At 41.9% G+C, this 17,936-nt stretch overlaps 1 protein-coding gene across 2 annotated transcripts in view; it reads left to right on the forward strand.

Moving 5' to 3' along the window:
* INTS9 (integrator complex subunit 9) overlaps positions 1–17,936 on the forward strand; it is a 69,603-nt gene that overhangs the window by 31,470 nt on the left and 20,197 nt on the right. For both annotated transcript variants that reach the window (XM_048937370.1, XM_048937372.1), the window contains exons 10-12: positions 3,096–3,276; positions 5,350–5,410; positions 14,643–14,814. In XM_048937370.1, the coding sequence (XP_048793327.1) occupies positions 3,096–3,276; positions 5,350–5,410; positions 14,643–14,814 (414 nt within the window). The remainder of the gene's footprint in view (positions 1–3,095; positions 3,277–5,349; positions 5,411–14,642; positions 14,815–17,936) is intronic.

Genomic DNA, 17,936 nt, shown 5'->3' on the forward strand with positions numbered 1-17,936 from the left:
GAGTCACCTGCATGATCTGCTCTCCATGTTGTGTGTGCTGCACTGAAACACGCTTTGCCTTCTCGCTGAGTTTAGCACTGACGCTTTCTGTGCTACAGCACTGCCATACCAGCACTCTGCAGCTTCAGAAAAGCAGTTATATTTTTACATTGCTTTGGGCATCATCAGCAAAATTACCAGACTATTGGCAAGGACAGTTTTGGGATATTTTGCGTGCATGTTTGGTCATGCTTTTCTGTGTGCACATGTTTATATAAAGCATAAAAGAGCACAGTTTGCTTTTTAGGTGCCAACTTGACCTTGCAGTGGCAGCTGTTTGAAAAGCAAGTATGTCATTGTAAGCTGTAAATTGAACAACTTGTTATGGAGCTGCTGAAGGAGACTAAATTTGAAATGCTAAGATTATTATACAACTTCTTTCAAGAGACTGCATCCATCAGTCACAGAGATAAATTGGGCTTTAAACAGCTTTCAAATATACATGTCCTCTTACAACTGTAGGAAGTTGTACAGAGAGCCAGATTGGACCTGCTGCTTGCATGGAAAGCAGTGTGCTTGTACAGGTGTCCATCTCTGTTTTGGAGAAGCTGGGAGGTAGTCCTTCTCCCTTCACGTAACCACAAGGAGCACCCTCAAGAATTAGTGCCCACTGTCTGTGGTGAATGAGGACAAATAACGTTGCACCAAGGAACTGACTAGTATATGAAGGCAAGAGGTTGATACACAACCTTGCCAGGGGTGGGAGAGTTGTGTTGCTGTCTTCCTCTGTCCAGAGGGCTAGGAGCATTCACCAGGCCAGTTTCAAAAGTGCACTGCTATGTGGCCAGGTATGAGTTTCAATGGGCTATCTAGCATGGGTTGTTTGGGCTGATCTGTGGCTGGAAGAGTATTCCACTCCTTGGGTTGTGCTTTTATTTAGTGTAAAATGCTAACCAGCTCTGTAATTTTTCTGGGAATTGAAGTTTGAGTTGGCATCTGCTCAAAGGCCTTACCCTCTATTATTTTCTCTTTGGCCCCAGGAATCTTGAATGTCTGGTTTTCAGCAGAAAAAAAAGCTTGAGGTTCCCATAACAAACCAGTGGCTGCAGGGAAGGGAGAGTTGAAAATTCAAACTCTGAGGCTTAATAATGAAACCCACATTTTTAATAGCCTACACAAATTCCTTAACCAGTCCATTATTGGATGAAATCTTCCTTCTGCCTCTTGAAATTGAGGAGTTCAATATTTGTCTTAACTGGGTGAATTGATGTCTGAGTGAAAGAAGAAGGTTCCTTTTCCAAGGATCATCACAGAATCACTTTGGTCGGGAAGGACCTTAAAGGTCATTGATCTCCAGTCCCCCTGCTGTGAGTTGTTTACCCCATCACAAAATCAGGCTACCTGTGCAGCACCTCCAGGGATGGGGCATCCACAGCTCCTTTGAGCAGCCTGTGCCAGTGCCTCCCCAGGAGACACATATCTTGCTATTTAAGGCAGTACCCTCATTTAGGGCAGAAGTGCAAACACACCTTGGCATTTTCTACTGATCACTTCTCCACTCTGCATCCCCCTCTCTGTCTGTGCTGCATTCTTACCACTGTGGATACAGGTATTTATCTTTCCTTTCTGTGGATTTTTGGGTGCATAATGAAGCAATGTAAATTCTGCTTCTGGAGCCAGAGGCTTAACTTTCAGCCCCCAGATGGCTTTGAAAATCTCGTTCTTAATCTCCTCATTCCTCTCTTCACATCCTGTTTATAGATGGGATCGTTTAGACTTGCCTTTGCAAGAGGGATAATGTAACACATTGCTGGGATGTTTTGTAACTTTCCAAGTTCTAGGAAAATGTAAAGCATTGCTTTTCAGATCCACGGTTATTTTGTTGGTAGGGTTTGTATGTGGCTCAGAGAAGAATAAACCCACTACTCTGCAGAGAACGTTGTATAATACATCTTCGATACAGGAGATGTCTTTGGCCACTGTTGTTGAGAACAACGTGTAATAGGCACTGGCTCCTAAAAGAAGTTAAGCACCTAAATGCATGTAAAAAATCTCACTTTGGAGTCTGCATTTCCCTAGACTCCATAAAACCTTCAAACATTCAGCCATAAAAATCTTCTTTGAACATGTAGGTGGTGCAAAAAGACCCTTAATGTGCTAGACCCATACCCCAGCAAAGCTTGTCAATAAGGAAATCAAGGAAGTGATTACGGTGAGATTTAATATGTGCATTTTCAGGCTCTTTCACAGCTTTTTGTGTAATGCCTTGACGCATAATGTTGCTGCTGCTGCAATGCAATTAACATCAGTAGATGGTTTTACCCCATGACCACAGATGAAATCTTAGTGAGGCAGCTATTGCTGGACCAAGTATTTCCTCTTTCCCATAAGGTACAGCACTTTTGTGATTCATTTTGCTGAAGCCCAAAATATTTGCTCTGTACTTGCATTTATACTCAGATGAATCTCGATTACAGAGATTTTCTTTTCCTCATCTTTTTCTCTTGTCCGATGCTGTCTACAGCTTATTGGGGTTTTAAATTGCTCTTGTTATGTTGAAAAATATTCACAACTTTTAGAAAGGTGAAGCGCTCCCCTCACCCACTTCTAGCTCTGAGGGCTGTTTGTTTGTAATACCCGTACCTTCAGCCACTCATCTAGCACAGTAAAAACTGAACACAGAACAGTTTACCATCTGTAGTGCTTTCAGGTGAGCCCTGTGAACCGTTGTCCTTTCTGTCTGGTGCACAGGTAATAGATGGAGCAGGGTTTATTTTGATGGTGGGAATTTCGTGTTACGCTGGCCATTTGTCTTCGTGTGCCAAGACTGCCCTCTCGTGTCAGGAGTTTTACATCTGCTTAGTTTGGTACGTGCCCCCCAGCTAACAGTGTTATACTCTTTCACTCTGCTAAGCCTGGAGAAGGCAGTAAAGAAATGCATTTAACAATCAGAAGTGTTCCCCTGGTTCATATGCATAACGTGTTCTGTTAATTTGTACAGTACTTTCTGTTTTTTTTCTATACCTTATGCTAAAGGTACTTTTTCTGTACATTGTACTAAAGGAACTCAAAGTTTAAATTTGAACTCTGTTAATTGTTTTTTCTTTCTCCTTTAGCTATGACTGTCCGGAATGGAGGAAACGTGTTGGTTCCTTGTTACCCCTCTGGAGTCATATACGATCTGCTGGAGTGCCTGTATCAGTATATTGACTCTGCTGGACTCTCCAACGTCCCTTTTTATTTCATCTCACCTGTTGCCAACAGCTCACTTGAGTTCTCCCAGATCTTTGCTGAGTGGTAGGTGTTAAAGGGCTGCTTTATCAGGCTCAGTTCACACGCTTGACTATGCATGTCAACCTAGATACATGTAGGTTGTGTCTACCTGAGACTTCATTAGAATTGTGAACATGTTTACAAAGGTGTATGTGCTCGTGTAAATAGGTCTTCTATAATTAGGGAAGCCTTGTTTCCTATAGAACATGCAAACTCAAATAGTGTGTGCTTTTTAGTATTTGCACTAGTGATTAAATGATACACATGGCTTGAGTGACTTTTAAGTGTGCCCGTTTGCAAGTCTCACCCAGTACCCCCTAGATGGTACCATGGTCTCTCTACATAAGGAAAACCAACTTAGTTTTGTTATGCCAACTTAATTTTTCTTTGCAAAAAAGGCCAATATCCTGGGCTGCATTATACAGAGCATTGCCAGCAGGTCAGAAGTGATACTTCTGTGTTCAGCTCCCATGAGGATACTTATGGAATGCTATGTTTAGTTCTGAGTTCCTCGCTACAGAAAAGATCTGGTTGTACTGGAGTGAGTCCAGTTCTGGGTAACAAAGGTGTTCTTTCATGTATGTAGAGGCTGAGAGAGCTGGGACTCTTCAGTCTGGAGAACAGAAGGCTCAGAGGAATATTTTCAATGAGTAGAAATACCTGATGGGAGGAAGTTAAGATGAAGGAGCCATGCTCTTCTCAGTAGTGCCCAATGAGAGAAGAGGTACTGGACACAAATTAAAGCACATGAAATTCCATCTGAACAAAAGAAACACACTTTCTTTTAACTGTGCAGTGGGAGGTTAAACACTGGAACTGACTGCTTAGAGAGCTCGTGCAATCTCCATTTATGGAGATATCTAAATCTTGCTGGATGCAATCCTGGACAAGTAGCTGAACATAGTTGAACAGAAGGTTGGAATGGGTGATCTTAAAGTGATTCCTTCCAACCTCAGTTAGTCTGTGAGTCTGAGCCGTGAAGAAGAGATCCCAACCACTTGAGATTGCTCCCTGTTTTTTAACAAACTAAGAGGAGCTTTCCTTTCTTCCTCTGGTGGATTGTAAGGCAGCTCAGAGTGCAGTGCACCATTGAAGCTCTTCCTCTGCATGCTGTGTCTAGCTGGGACGTAATTCAGCCACCCAAGTGTTCAAACCATTTATTTGAATTCTCCTTGGCTGTAGAGGCTAATCTTCAAAAGTCAGCACCAAAATTACAGCTGTTTTCCAAATTTCCAAATACTTGTGTGTAGGGTAAACTTTTTACTTAGGTGGAAGTGAAGACAAATGTTGTAACACCTGTAACATAGCCATTTGAGGTCAGAACTGGGGCTGATTTTCAGGGATTCCAGCCTTTCAGTTCTACTACTTAGTCATTTAAAAGAAATTTCCCATTCTTAATCTCTCTTAGTCATGATTAAATTGAGTCTATAATAAATTGAAGAATATATGAGAAAAGGGTAGTGCTTCCTAGGGAAAGCCACCAGGACATTACCACTACAGATAACTGACATCACACAGACCTCTGACAAAAATCTTTGTTTATCTTCTGTAATAGGATGAATCAGGGCTAGAGCTGATCAACAGCTTACAATATTTACTATTTAAAAACAAAAGATCAATGGAAGATAGCAAGGAGCAGTGAGCATTATGCCAGGATGAAGGGCAGTTTGCCAACGTTAAATCTGCAATAATAAAATGCATAGGGGAATTAGATTATAATGAATGAAAGAACTAAATTCTTGCTGAGACGTAGGATGAGGCAAGTGGAATGTCTCTGTTGAAGGATAATTGGGCTTTGGAAAACTTGCTGGATGTTAGTTACACGTTTGTTTTCAACAGTAGCTGGGCTCTGTTCCGTAATACTTTCAGCTCCTTGCACCTTGTCCAAGTGATCTGGCTGTGACTGAGTCATTGTGTCCAGTAGGTGTTGGCCATGTAAACAGAAAGACAGAAGCAGCAGAGCAAGTTAGTGACTTTGCTCCTGATGGCACAAGCAGGAGATAGCTTTCCCTAGGAGATGTTAAACAGTAGGTGGCAGCAGATACTGCAGGATGTTTGCAGCTCTCTAACCCTACTTGTTTTCCTTTTCTTGCAAAGGTTGTGTCATAACAAACAAACAAAGGTGTATCTTCCAGAACCTCCTTTTCCTCACGCTGAGGTAAGCAAACCATAGTCTTGCTGTTTGTTAAGATCTCATAGTGTGTATGTTTCAGGAATGCAGTTTCCTGTGGCTGTTGTTTTTCTGAGCAGCGCTATTTCTGAGCTTTGTGTCATTATTCATCCAAGTTTTTTTCCCCTCTTCTTTCTGTGATTAATTTAGGAGCGTGGGAACAGATTGAATGATGGTGTTCCCTCAACTCAGAAATTACCATGATATTTATTTCAGCATATAACTTACGTGTGCTTGCCTGTATTTCTTCTCCGCCCGCAGAAGGCTATTTGGTGTGCACATGGATCGATGTTTGCTCTTATCACACTGCACCCACCAATATTCCCTTTGTCCACGCAGTTTATTTCTGAGTCTGTAAAACTGAGAGCTTGTTATCAGAGACAGCTTAGTCATCCCAGCTCCTACCCCTTTAGCTGAAACAGGCACCATGATGTCTGCTGCAGGAGAAATGATATCTTGAAATAGGGAGCTGATGTAAGAAAGTTGAAGCTTGCAGCACCAAGCAGTGCTGTTACTGGCAATTTTTATGTGAAATTACTTGAGCTAGCATCTTAGTGAAGCAAAGAGAAGTAAGGTCCCTGTCTTTCAAGAGGATCTTCCCTGCACTGCACTGTGGGAGCATCATTTCTGCATCAAAATACAGAGTTTGAGGGCCATTTAAATAAACACAGCGTAACTTATGCTTTCAGTTATCTCACCTGTCAAGGAAGGAAGTCTCCTGTTTCCTCCACTGGGAACAAGTAGATTTGTGACTGAAGTAAATGAGAGGCAACTGGGAGAGGAGGAGATAGGACTGAGAAGGGATTTTAGGTAACTCCTACCTGCTCCTGGGAGACAGTGAACCCTTTGGGGTGTGTGATCTCATAAAACTCTTTTAGTTTGTGAGATCAAAACTTTCTGGTGGGATGTGGAGAGAGTAGCTTTTGCAGGTGTAAGAGACAAAATGTTTTTTTCCCCTGTGAGGCAACTTGTGCAGGGGCTTCATCTGGAAATTGCCTCTACCTGTCATATTCATCATGTGGGTGCTTCAGAAGCACTGTTAGAAATAGGATCTGACCAGAAGCCCTTGCTCTTTCCAGATGCTTGAATATATTTCAAGGATGATGCACAATGAATGATGAATACTCTGTTACCAAGAATAATGCAGACTGTAAGGCACCCCTTTCTTGTAATCAACAATCTCTTTCACACCAGTAAATCAGTCCCAAAGCTTGATCTCTGAGTAGGAGTTTCTGTAGCCCTGCTGCTGGCTATGTTTTGTAATTTCCCTTGCATTTTCTGTTGTTCAGGGTATCCTTGCTGATCCACAGAGTCTTTGGCTCACTGACTCCTACATTTTTCTTAAGACATTGCTTCAAAATTTTAATTCACTGGAACAGGCAGATTTGAGTGAAAACCCTTCCAAAAATGAGAAGCCCTAAGCCATCTTAAATGATGGGTCTTTGTCTTTATAGAGTGATAACTATGTCCTCTAATTTTTAGGACATTTTATGTGCTCCTGAGGCTTTTTGATAATGAGATTTTGCCAAATGATTGTTTAGCTGTTGAATGCTCAGTGCTAGGTGTATATTGAGGTAATTATCTAGGAAAGGACTCACAGCAGTGGATAATGGATCAGTTTCCTCCTGACAAAATGAAGTGCACAGAATGATGTGACTATCGCAGGTACAGCTTTGACAAGGCCAAATCATGCTATGACCCACAAGGCTGGGGACATTTTACCATGTGATGCACAGATAGCTTTATTTAACCCATGGGTGTAATTGACAGAAGCCAGCCTAAGGCTTCCTAAATTTTTGCCTGAATGACACAATAGTGTGCATCCACACCCTTGTGGCTCCCAAACGATTAAAAGACTGTTCAATGCCTTTAAATTATTAAACTATTAAACACCCTTTGGCATTTCAGTGCTGAGCTGCTGTCTGAAGTATTACACATTTCACAGCAAGTCATGTAACACATCTGAGATTATCATTTTGAGCGGTTGCTTACATCTGCTGTATAAACACTTGAAAGTGAAGCAACCTGCACTGACCCCCTCCTGCCCTGTGATGATCAAAGTGACCTAACAGTTCTCATTTTTTGTTCCTGATACATATTGCCTGTTTTGCAAAACCAGTTTGTGTGTTGGTGGGCAGTGGCCCTAGGCACACAGCAACACTTTCAAAAGCTTGCCTAGCAGCAAAACCAAAGGAAGCTAATACCCAGGCAAAGGAGGACTGAGCCTGCTATTTCATTTTGAGGTCATAAATCACTGGAGTTTAGACACGCTTGAGAGTACCAGATCAGATTGCTGCTTTCTGTTTTGTGAGATGCACGGCTTGGTTTTAAGCAGTCAAAACATACTGAGATTTCTGTAGATGGCTGATACCTGACACAGCCCCACTCATCAACGCAGCACCAAGATGGCCATGTCAGGTAAGCAGGGCTCACCTGATGCTTATGATTCCTTGTTGCTGCCCTGCAGGGGACAGCTACCATCAACCTTTTCCTCTGGTGATTGTCAAGTGCTTTAGGTTGCATTACAGTGAGACCCACAGCTGGTAGTGGTTAATGCTGTTCTACTGCTTCCAAGGAGAGGAGCTGGGTTTCTCCTGAGAAATATAGAGATAGAGCAAACGATGTAAATGAGGGGGGAAGGCCATGCAAAATCTTGCAGCTAATGCTGTATATGTAACTTCCATAATGTGAAACTTCTGTATAACCTTTTCTCAGCACAATCTTTAATAAATTTGTTTTTCCCCCGCCATGTCCATGCACACCAGACTCAGCTGCAGTGCTGTATTTGGTGTAATTTTACCAAGCACAGTGGTATTCACGTAAGGCCTGGCCTCAACAGCATGGCCATGGTCATACCATCAGTCTAGGAGGAAGCAAGAGCTTGGGCTCATGGCTTCCTGTTACTAGGCTGGAGCCTGAACCAGCAGTCAGCCCTTTTTGTCGTAGGTAAATACTGTTTCAAAATGTGTGACTCTGCAACCTCAGAGTGATCAGCTTTGGTTTCTAATGCTCAAGGAAATTTTTAATGAGGACCAGAAACAGACAGTGAGTGATCATGTCTCTTGGATAGGTTGTTAGTGGAGAATTGCCTTACATTTTTCAAATTAATGGTGAGCTTGTGCTGTGTAAACTCTGTGGAAATTGTCCATCATGAAAAGATTTGCTTAGCTGCTCACTTGTTGGAAGAAAATAAGGAATTACTCAAACGTGCCTTTCAGTTACTAGCAAGCATTAATAACGTGTCTGGCATGATGCATCAGAGGACAGGCCAGGAAATAGGCTTGTAATTATCCACGGAACAGGTCCAGCCCAGCATGCTGTCTAGTCCTGAAATTTGATGTTCTTATTAGATGTACAAACAAAATTTAAAAGCAAACAAGGAAGAAAATCCTCCGAGCTGCTGACAGTCTTTTGCAGCAATGAGTTCCAGTGGTGCCTCATGCATGGCATGAAAGAGCATCTTATTCTTTTCTCTGTACTAAGCCTTCTAAAGCTTTTCATTCCCTTTGCATGGAAGATTTCCAGGTTTGTGATTTATGTTACCTGCTCTGAACTCATTCCTTGTTCTGCTGTAGTGAACGAAACCAGACACACTGTTCAACTCTGCAGAGACCCCAAAACACTTCTATTCCCTTCAGGTTACTTGCTCTTTAATGGAGTAGTAGATGTTCAACATGTCTCCTCCCACACAATCACAGTGCAGAATTTATGACTCTTTGGGGTGGCAGTTTGTTTCCAAGCATCCAGTCTGAGTGTACAGGGAATATGCTTTCCCTCTGCAGTGAGCAAGGAATGTGGGCTTAAGTGCTTCAGAGATGTAGGTGGAATTTGAACATCAATTCTTATTAAAGTTAATATGAATGGGGTGTCCAAATTCTCACACAAGCTTTTGAAGTCTCAGCTGCAGTCAGTTTAGCTGGTGCACTGCTAAAAGGACTGCTTTATAAAGGCATTTCTCTGTGCTCCGCTGTTGGAGGGAATTTAGGATCTGAGTCAAACTACATTTCAGCCAGTGATTTCTCAGAAGAAAAACTGGAGAAATATAATGGAGAAACAAACAGGGGAGGGATGGATCTCTGTGGATGGCTCACCTCTATGCTTACAATACTATCAGTTGAGTTTTTTGCCAGTAATTAATTATCATAGATGGGGAATATCATATGATGGGGAAGAGGACCTCCAAGCTTAAGGTTCCACTAACTGGAGTGCAGTGGAACATAAGTCAGCAATTTATTTTTTTAGGAATGCTGTTATGTTATTCCAGTATTCACAAACCAATTCGTGGTGAATCATAGAATCGCAAGGTTGGAAAGGACCTACAACAAGATCATTCAACCGCCCTCCCATCACCATTGCTACCACAGGCACTAAACCATATCTCTCAGCTCCTCATCCAGATGCCTCTTGAATGCTGCCAGGGCTGGCGATTCCACCACCTCCCTGGGCAGCCATTGCAGTGCCTGACCACTCTCTGAGAGAAATAGTTCTTCCTTATCTCTAACCTAAACCTCCTCTGGCACAACTTTCAGCCATTTCCCTGGGTCCTGTTTGTTGCCTGGGAGAAGAGGTCCCTTTCTTCGTCACACTCATCCAGCCACTTGTCCCCAAGCCTATAACGCTGCATGGGGTTGTTGTGGCCAAAGTTCAGGACCCGACACTTGGCCTTGTTGAACCTCATCCCATTCACCTCAGCCCAGCGATCCAGCTTATCTAGATCCCTCTGCAGGGCTTTGCTACCTTCAGGCAGATCGACACCACCTCCCAGTTTGGTGTCATCTGTGGTGCTTCACTACATCCCAGGAGGGCATGGGAATATCCCATCCTAACACAGCCACAGCTAAGGAATTAGAATCATGGAATCGACAGGGGAGGTTTAGGTTGGATATGAGGAGGAAGTTTTTCCCCCAGAGGGTGGTGAGGCACTGGAACAGGTTGCCCAAGGAGGCTGTGGATGCCCCATCCCTGCAGGCATTCAAGGCCAGGCTGGATGTGGCTCTGGGCAGCCTGGGCTGCTGGTTGGCAACCCTGCACGCAGCAGGGGGTTGGAACTGGATGAGCACTGTGCTCCTTTTCAATCCAAGCCATTCTATGATTCTATGATCATTAAGGTTGGAAAAGACCACTAAGATCATCTAGATCATCAACCTGCCACCACCATGCCCATTGAATTAGCCACATCCCTGACCATTTTAACAGGAGCCATAGATGCATGGATTTTACATTCTGCACCAGCCCTTTTGTGAAAGCAGAGACTATACAAGTGAATAGCAGGGTTGTTCTCACAAGGCACAATGAGAAGCTTTCACTCTTTTTCCTTTCTGCTCAATGTTTACATAGCTGATTCCAAACTGTGAGGTAAGTGAATCCTGACTTTACAATACTTCTCTAAGTGGCTGCAACAGAAATATTTGCAAGGTGATTTATATTGATCAGAATTTGCTGGTGGAGGAAGAGTTTGAGTTTACTGTCCTCTTACTTAGTGTCTGTTAGTAACATCAAGGAGAAATGGCTATGAAAAGCCTGTTTTTCTGACAGAAAATAGCCAGGAAGGGAGTAATATTGATTCTGTGGTCTTAAATACTAGCATTTATCTTCTTTGTCTTTGCTTCCCTCTTCCATATACCAGTTCCTGCATATCACATTCAAAGCAATAAATACCTGGAACTAAGTGATCATATATATTATATTTTGTCCAGCACTGTACAGAATTTGGCCCTTTTTAGCACTGGCCTTATGAAGGGAGTGAGGGAGAGAAAGTCATCCACACATCCCTCATTCATTGATAACAACCATATCTGTTCAAAATTCTGGATACAGAACACACTCACAAAAACACACGGAGTAAATAGCAGTGTATTTTGGCTGACTTCAGTAAAGGTACATGAAGGCTCTAGAGATTTATCCTGTTTATAGCAGCAGTTGCTGACCCTGTAAATCAAGTGTACTGCTTTAAAGGGAATAATAACCATTTGGGATTTAAAAAAACACAGCAGTCCTTTGTCTCAGTTCAGTGCTCTACCATCCCCTATCTCAGCTTTCAGTCAATAAATGTTCTTTATGTACAAAAAAACGTTCAGAATGTTGTTAACAGAAATCAGTCTTGTTTTGAAAGTATGGACTGACTAAATGTCAGATATTGGCCTTGGCCCAGGCTTGGTTGGAGTTCGGAACGGGGCACAGTAATGACAGTTGTGCTTATACAACCCTTCTCATCTGCAGGTATGAAAGACCCATGCAGGTCATAACAGATTTAGTCCCCTTAACGATTTGTGAAATTCTGTTGGACTTGTTTTGCAAGTTCAGCTCCATATATTTTTGATGGGGTAATTAGAAAAGATTTTGCTCTAGATAATAACATCTACCAGCTGCTTTATCACTGGAATGAGTAGAACGTCTCTAAACTTACTTATGTAGCCTTTCACCCCTGCTGTGTCCAACTGTGAGAAGTGGAGATTGTGGGCTGCAGTATGGAGCTTCTGGGGGTTTACCTCTCAAGATCTTCTACTATTAAAAAAAGCTGAAAAGTCCCCACAGCTCAGGAGGTGATGCTAAGGATCCAACATAGCCCTTTTTCCTCTTGACTTAGCACTCCAGTTAGAAGCACCACAGCATTGTGCTCAGTGATTTGTTGCTGAAACTTAAAAAACTTCAATGCTCACAAAACTCAAAGTCCTGAAAACTGAGTTGGTGGTCCTGTGTCTGTCTCTTCAAGTATCAGGAAGGAGCTTGAGGCTGCCATAATGCTTCAATGACAGTGCAGCATTTTGTGTTCATGAACATACAGTGGACATTCGTATGGGTGCAGTGAAGTAGGTGTGACGTGTAGCAAAATCTGAGTGCTGCTGTATGCAAATATGTGTAATGTTGAGGAAGCTGAGGATCAGGATGCTGGAGGAACAGTTTGAGACTTTCAGAAGCATATAAATGGCAGCTGTGAAGATGTCTTTCATGTAGATGCTGACTTTAAGTTTAGACTTGTAGTGTCACAAATCCCATTTGGTCTTTGGAATAGAAATTGCACTCTTCTCCATCCGATTGAAAGTGCTTTTGCAACTTTGATTTGGCACTTTTGACTTCCCATTTTGGCAAAAGACAAAATTCATGGGTCCATTTCCTTCCTGTTCTTCTAAATGCCAGTGATTTTTTTGTGGCATCAAAGTTGTTTTGCCCATTGTCTGCCAACCTGCAGCTTTTGTTGCTGGAGCTAAGTTTAGATTCTAAATATTGCACTCCAGATGTGTTAATCGGAAATCTTTACCAGCCTTAATTGCAAGAATGTTTGCAAGATTGAGTGCAAATTAACTGCCAGAGCAGTTATTGGGTGTATTTTCAATCTTCCCTTTTGAAGACTAAATAGCAATCTGATGTTACTACTAAGCTGCAGAGTGTAGTGGCCCAGCTTCCTCCTTTGTGACCCAAGGATCCACATGGTAAGAACAGGCTGCATCCACCTGCAGTTTCCAACTTGTGTCAAACCCCAGAAGGAATGATACCAGTCTTGTTCAATCCCAGTCATCCAGGTAGTGCGTGGCAGTTTTGAACAGAATGAATGGGAAGCAAAATCACGGCAGAATATTTGCTGCTTGTAATTTAAAGTAGATCAAGCTCAAAAGAGAAAGGTACAAATATTTGCACCTGCGTGCAACCAGCTTTCAATTACTGAGAGGTCACTGAGGGTAAGTTTGTACATTATCTGTTCTAGCACCAAAGCATACCTTTAGGTAGTGCCAGCTAGAAGTTGAGCATAATAGGGTTGATATTCTACATTCAGTTAAGAACCTATTGTGTAATAACCTTACATTCTAAAGTGCTTTGTTGTGCATTTGTTGCCTAGATACTTAAAGATATATTAGAATTTTCAGTTTCATACCCATGTATGCATGTAGGTGCACAATCTGAGTTAGATCTACCGTGGCAAAATGTAACAAGTAGAGGAGAATCTGAAAAGATGAGATGCAGTTTTGAGAGACCAGAAAAGTTGCTTGTTTTAATGTTCATTTTTAGTTCCTCTTTTGGAAATCAAATATGCTACAGTGAAGGGAAACATCTTGAGTGACAGAGTTTCAGCTAGAAAGTGATGATGCACCCATCATGTTATGACACGTAATGAAGAGCATGCTGTTTGCTAATTAGTGATACTGTCTGGGGTTTCAGTGCACAACTGTTGCTGGAATGTATTGCTGAACCTTGCATATGTGAATTCTGTAGTTTGGGCAGTGTTGTGATGCATGGCAGGAGGCAGCAATGTACGGAGAGATCTTTGAGAAAGAGTTTCTCCTCCTATAAAAACTGGCTGGCGGAGAAAGTCTTGCTCCTGGTGTTTTCTTAGTTGTTCAGCGTATGATTTCATTGCTTTAAATCACATACTTTATAAAAAAACAACATGTTTAAGGTTATTTGTTTTCATGGTGGGGTTGGGAACATGTATCTGCCAAGGAAGTACTTGCATGATATTACATGGAGGTGCACAACACGCTAGTCAGCTGTACTGCTTTTATGTTAAAACTTGCTTTACAGATCAGAAAACAGAGGCAGGTGATATAAAGCAAAATTCTCCTTCGAATAGTGCCTGGGTAACTAAACTTCCTTATCTTAGTAAAGAAATCTGTTCTGCATGCATAGGGCATGATGTATGTTATACTCTGTTTGCCACCTCCAGTGACAAGTACTCCTTATTGTTCATTGTTATTACTGATTTCAGTGATAGGAGGAGACAGTCTGTTCTTTCTTGTGCTTTTCCAGAGGATTTGGCTCTGTTTGAACCCGTTACATGGATGAAATTCACAGCAATGTACTGCTGAGGGCAAAATCGCCTGGTATTGCTGGGATGCAAGAAAACCAGGTTAAATGTCTGTACCCAGAGCTTGTGGCAAATAGGAAAAAGTAGCTTGTTTTGAGTTTGGCAGCTGAGCACTCTGTTCACTCCAGGAAACTCTAAGGGAGTGTTTGCAGTTTCCTCTCAGTTTCTTTACTGGTACCAAAGAAATGAGAGCAAAGACTTGGAGGCACCTGGCTCCATGCTCCAACTTCCTTTTCATAACATTTAGGACAGTAATGACTAAATGTACTGAAAAATGTAAGGAATATGCAGGAAGGGGCTCTGTGATGAAATACGAATAACCTGTAGAATATTTGTAATCACATGTAAATAAACACTTGGAATTACAGGGCACAGAGGCATGAGAAGTTCGTAATGTCTGAATTTTTGTTTTTGTTTCAGCTGATTCAGACAAACAAATTAAAACATTACCCCAGCATCCATGGAGACTTCAGCAATGACTTCAAGCAGCCATGTGTCATTTTTACTGGGCATCCCTCTCTGAGATTTGGGGATGTGGTTCATTTCATGGAGTTATGGGGAAAATCTAGCTTGAACACTGTTATATTCACAGGTAAGTAAAATGTGGTTATCATTATGAAATTAGCAATAAGTTGTGCTCTGGTGAAGTGTGGCTACATCCTGGGAGCTTTACTCATTTGTTCTGGAGCAGAAGTTTCTGACTCCAGTAAGAGCTCTGTTAAATTAAGACCCCAGAGTTGAGTGTAGTGACAAGTGTAATTATTGTGCCATTTAATTCATTTTAGCCCTGCAGAGCCAACCTTTGCCATGCAGAGTCAATCCTTGCCATTTTTAAGCAAAACCTTTGTTGTGCACAGCAGTAAAATGCCTACAGGAAATTAATTTTTGGATTAGAAGCAGCTGGCTGCAAGTTAAGCTCAGGCAAGACCTGTCTCCATATTCCATTGGAATCACCAGCCTTTCCTCACACCTTCTCCTGCCCTTTCGTCACAACCTCAGACTGCTGCTCGACTCCTTAGTAACCTTGTACAACCAGTCTGCTTCTAAAGGTATTTCTGTACTGTCTGCTGGTCAGTAAGTGTTCACCTCATGCAGAATTAGCAGCAGTGGGTTATGCCATTGCTACCTTCTGGTTGAACTTTGTTTTTCAGACTCCTTTTAGCTGATGGACACATCTGTATCTGAAGCTGAAGGTACAGCTCAACTAAAAATGTGGGGAGCTATTTCTCAATGACTCAGGCTGCCAGGGGCACAACAGTTCCATCTTTGAAGTTCCTCTGCTTGTCCCAGTATGTTTCTAATTTTAATGGATTTAATGATTTGAGTGCTGTCCACCTCAGAGAGAGCTGTGATCTCTGATCCTAAGGACAGCTGCAGCCCAGGACCGTGCCAGTCATTAACAGCAAGACAAAATATTTAAAAGAGAACATGAAGCTTCAGGGAGATCTATCAAAAGGGATGCCTTCATCAGTTTGATCTTCTTTAGAAATGCTTCAGCACCTTCCCTGGAACTGACGTTCTGTCTGAGTGCCTCTCTTTATTCCCTGTGTGTCATCCAGACAGAACCCTACAGTGGGCACTGTTCAGACATGATCATTAAAGCCATTGCTACGGGTTTTATGTGGAAAGAACTCTATTATAAATAGGAGAAGTGTTGAATATAATTCTCAGTCAGATAAAAATGTTGTGAATTTTGGACTAGGACAAAAATAATTAGAAATGGGAGGAGAACACTGAGTAATTGATCAAACCTATTCCCACAGCAAGTGCATGATGGAGTCCCACTGTTAAGCTTGTTTTCCCCCTCTTCTTAGTGAATAGGACTTGCTGGGAGGCACGAAACCTCCTAATGCAAATAGATTTGGAAAAGGGTTCATTCTTTCCTTTTTCTTCTCTTAACTAGTGATTGGCAAATCCTTTTGACTCTTTTACAATATTGGTACGAAAACACATCAGAGTATTGTGACACTGTTATACTGGCTTGGAAAAGGAAAGGTTATTGGTAGATTTAAAGCAGAATGTAATTAGTACATACTTCCCTCCTGCAAGGGGAGAGAAGATACAAGAGAGTTCCTGCTGAGCAGATTAGAAACTTTAGTCTCAAAACTGTATTTGTGCTGGGGAGTGATCCACAATGCCACAGTACTGACTTCATAGATGTTATGGTGCCCACCACTCCTGCCCTTTGGGGTAATGTCAGGAAACAGGCCCTAATTAGGGTAAGCAGTAAAAAAGCAGTACAGATATAAATTATTTTGGAAATAGTGATTCCTACTCCATTTAGGGACTTCAGTTAAAACCAGAGCATGTACACCCTCTGCTGGGTTGTGTATTTTGTGAACTTGCAGGAAATCAGTGGCATTAATCATGTTGTGCAAGTGCTACCCACCGTCAGTGAGGATGTCAGAAACTGGTCTTTAATGGCAAAACATCTCATTCTGTGCCTGTGTAGAAGAGAGAATTGATCTTTCCATATCAAGCTAATCCTTCCATGAAATGAGGAAATAGAACAGGCTACTGTTAGAGCTTTGCTCTGGCCAGTTGTTAAGGTGTCCAAATGGAGAGCATAACGACTCATGGGTTCTTTAGATTATGGTCTTTGAGATTCATTCCCAGTCTATACTTCAGATAAATGTTGGCTGTAGGGACCTTGGAGTGCCCAGTGATTCCAGGCACTTCTTGTGGTTTGTTACTTAAAGCTGTCTGTGTCTTTTTGTCTTCAGTGCCTATCTCTGTCCATAGGCAGGATGTTCCTACTTCCTTATGGCTGTCTCAGCTGGAACAAAGACTTATTTGTCTGCAGAAATTCCTAGCAGATTAAATTCTTAGTATCTCCAGTGGAAATCTGGAGCACTTCATTGAGATCTAGGATTTTTATTATTAAATTACCTAGCTTCTCCTGTTTTGAGATAAAATTGCCTGGAGTAATGGGAGAAATACGGTCCATTGAAGGAGTGTGTGACAGCACATCATGTTCTAATTTCTCCTGTTGAAGGCTCATTGTTTCTAGTAGTTAGGACCTTTGAATTACAAGGCAGTCATACTTATAGTTATGATAGTGCTTCTCTAGTCCACAGGAGCTAGCTAGTCTCCACCTTTTCAGTTTGTATTGTAAGAAACAACTTCAAGAGAATACAGACTAGCACAGCAGCTGCAGCCAAGGCAGAACACCAGCTGTGAGTGAGGTGTAGAGCTGCTCTGCTTGCTTGTGTCATCTGCATATGTTACCACTGAAGCAGCATTGAATAGATTATTGATTAAACATATTGAATTCCATTGAGCCACAAAGAAGTTCTGGAAGAAAACATGATAGAAATAGTCCACTTTTTGCTCTCGCTCTGATAACAGCAGCGCGTTAAAAACTGGCTCCCTGGGAGATCTTAAAACAGCTCATGCATGTTAGTGCTGTACAGTGGAAGATTTTATAACTGTGTCACACAGTTGTAAATCAGATGTCTTAGGGAAAAAGCTAAAGACCTGTAATTCTCTCAGAAAATGCATCCTTGACGAGTGCTGCCTCCCATCATGCAATTGAATTCTGCTTTTTTACTATCTTCCAAGTAGCAATTGCATTATATCACAAGTTCATGTGAAGACTAGCTCCAGTTATGTTTTCACATGTTTTGAATGTTGGAAGTCCTGTGTTAGAGTTACAATTTCAACCTTAGAATTTGGGTATTGGCATTTCTCACTTTTCCAAGCCTACTTATGTCC

Source organism: Lagopus muta, chromosome 2 (assembly GCF_023343835.1).
Source record: "Lagopus muta isolate bLagMut1 chromosome 2, bLagMut1 primary, whole genome shotgun sequence".
Lineage (NCBI taxonomy): Eukaryota > Metazoa > Chordata > Aves > Galliformes > Phasianidae > Lagopus > Lagopus muta.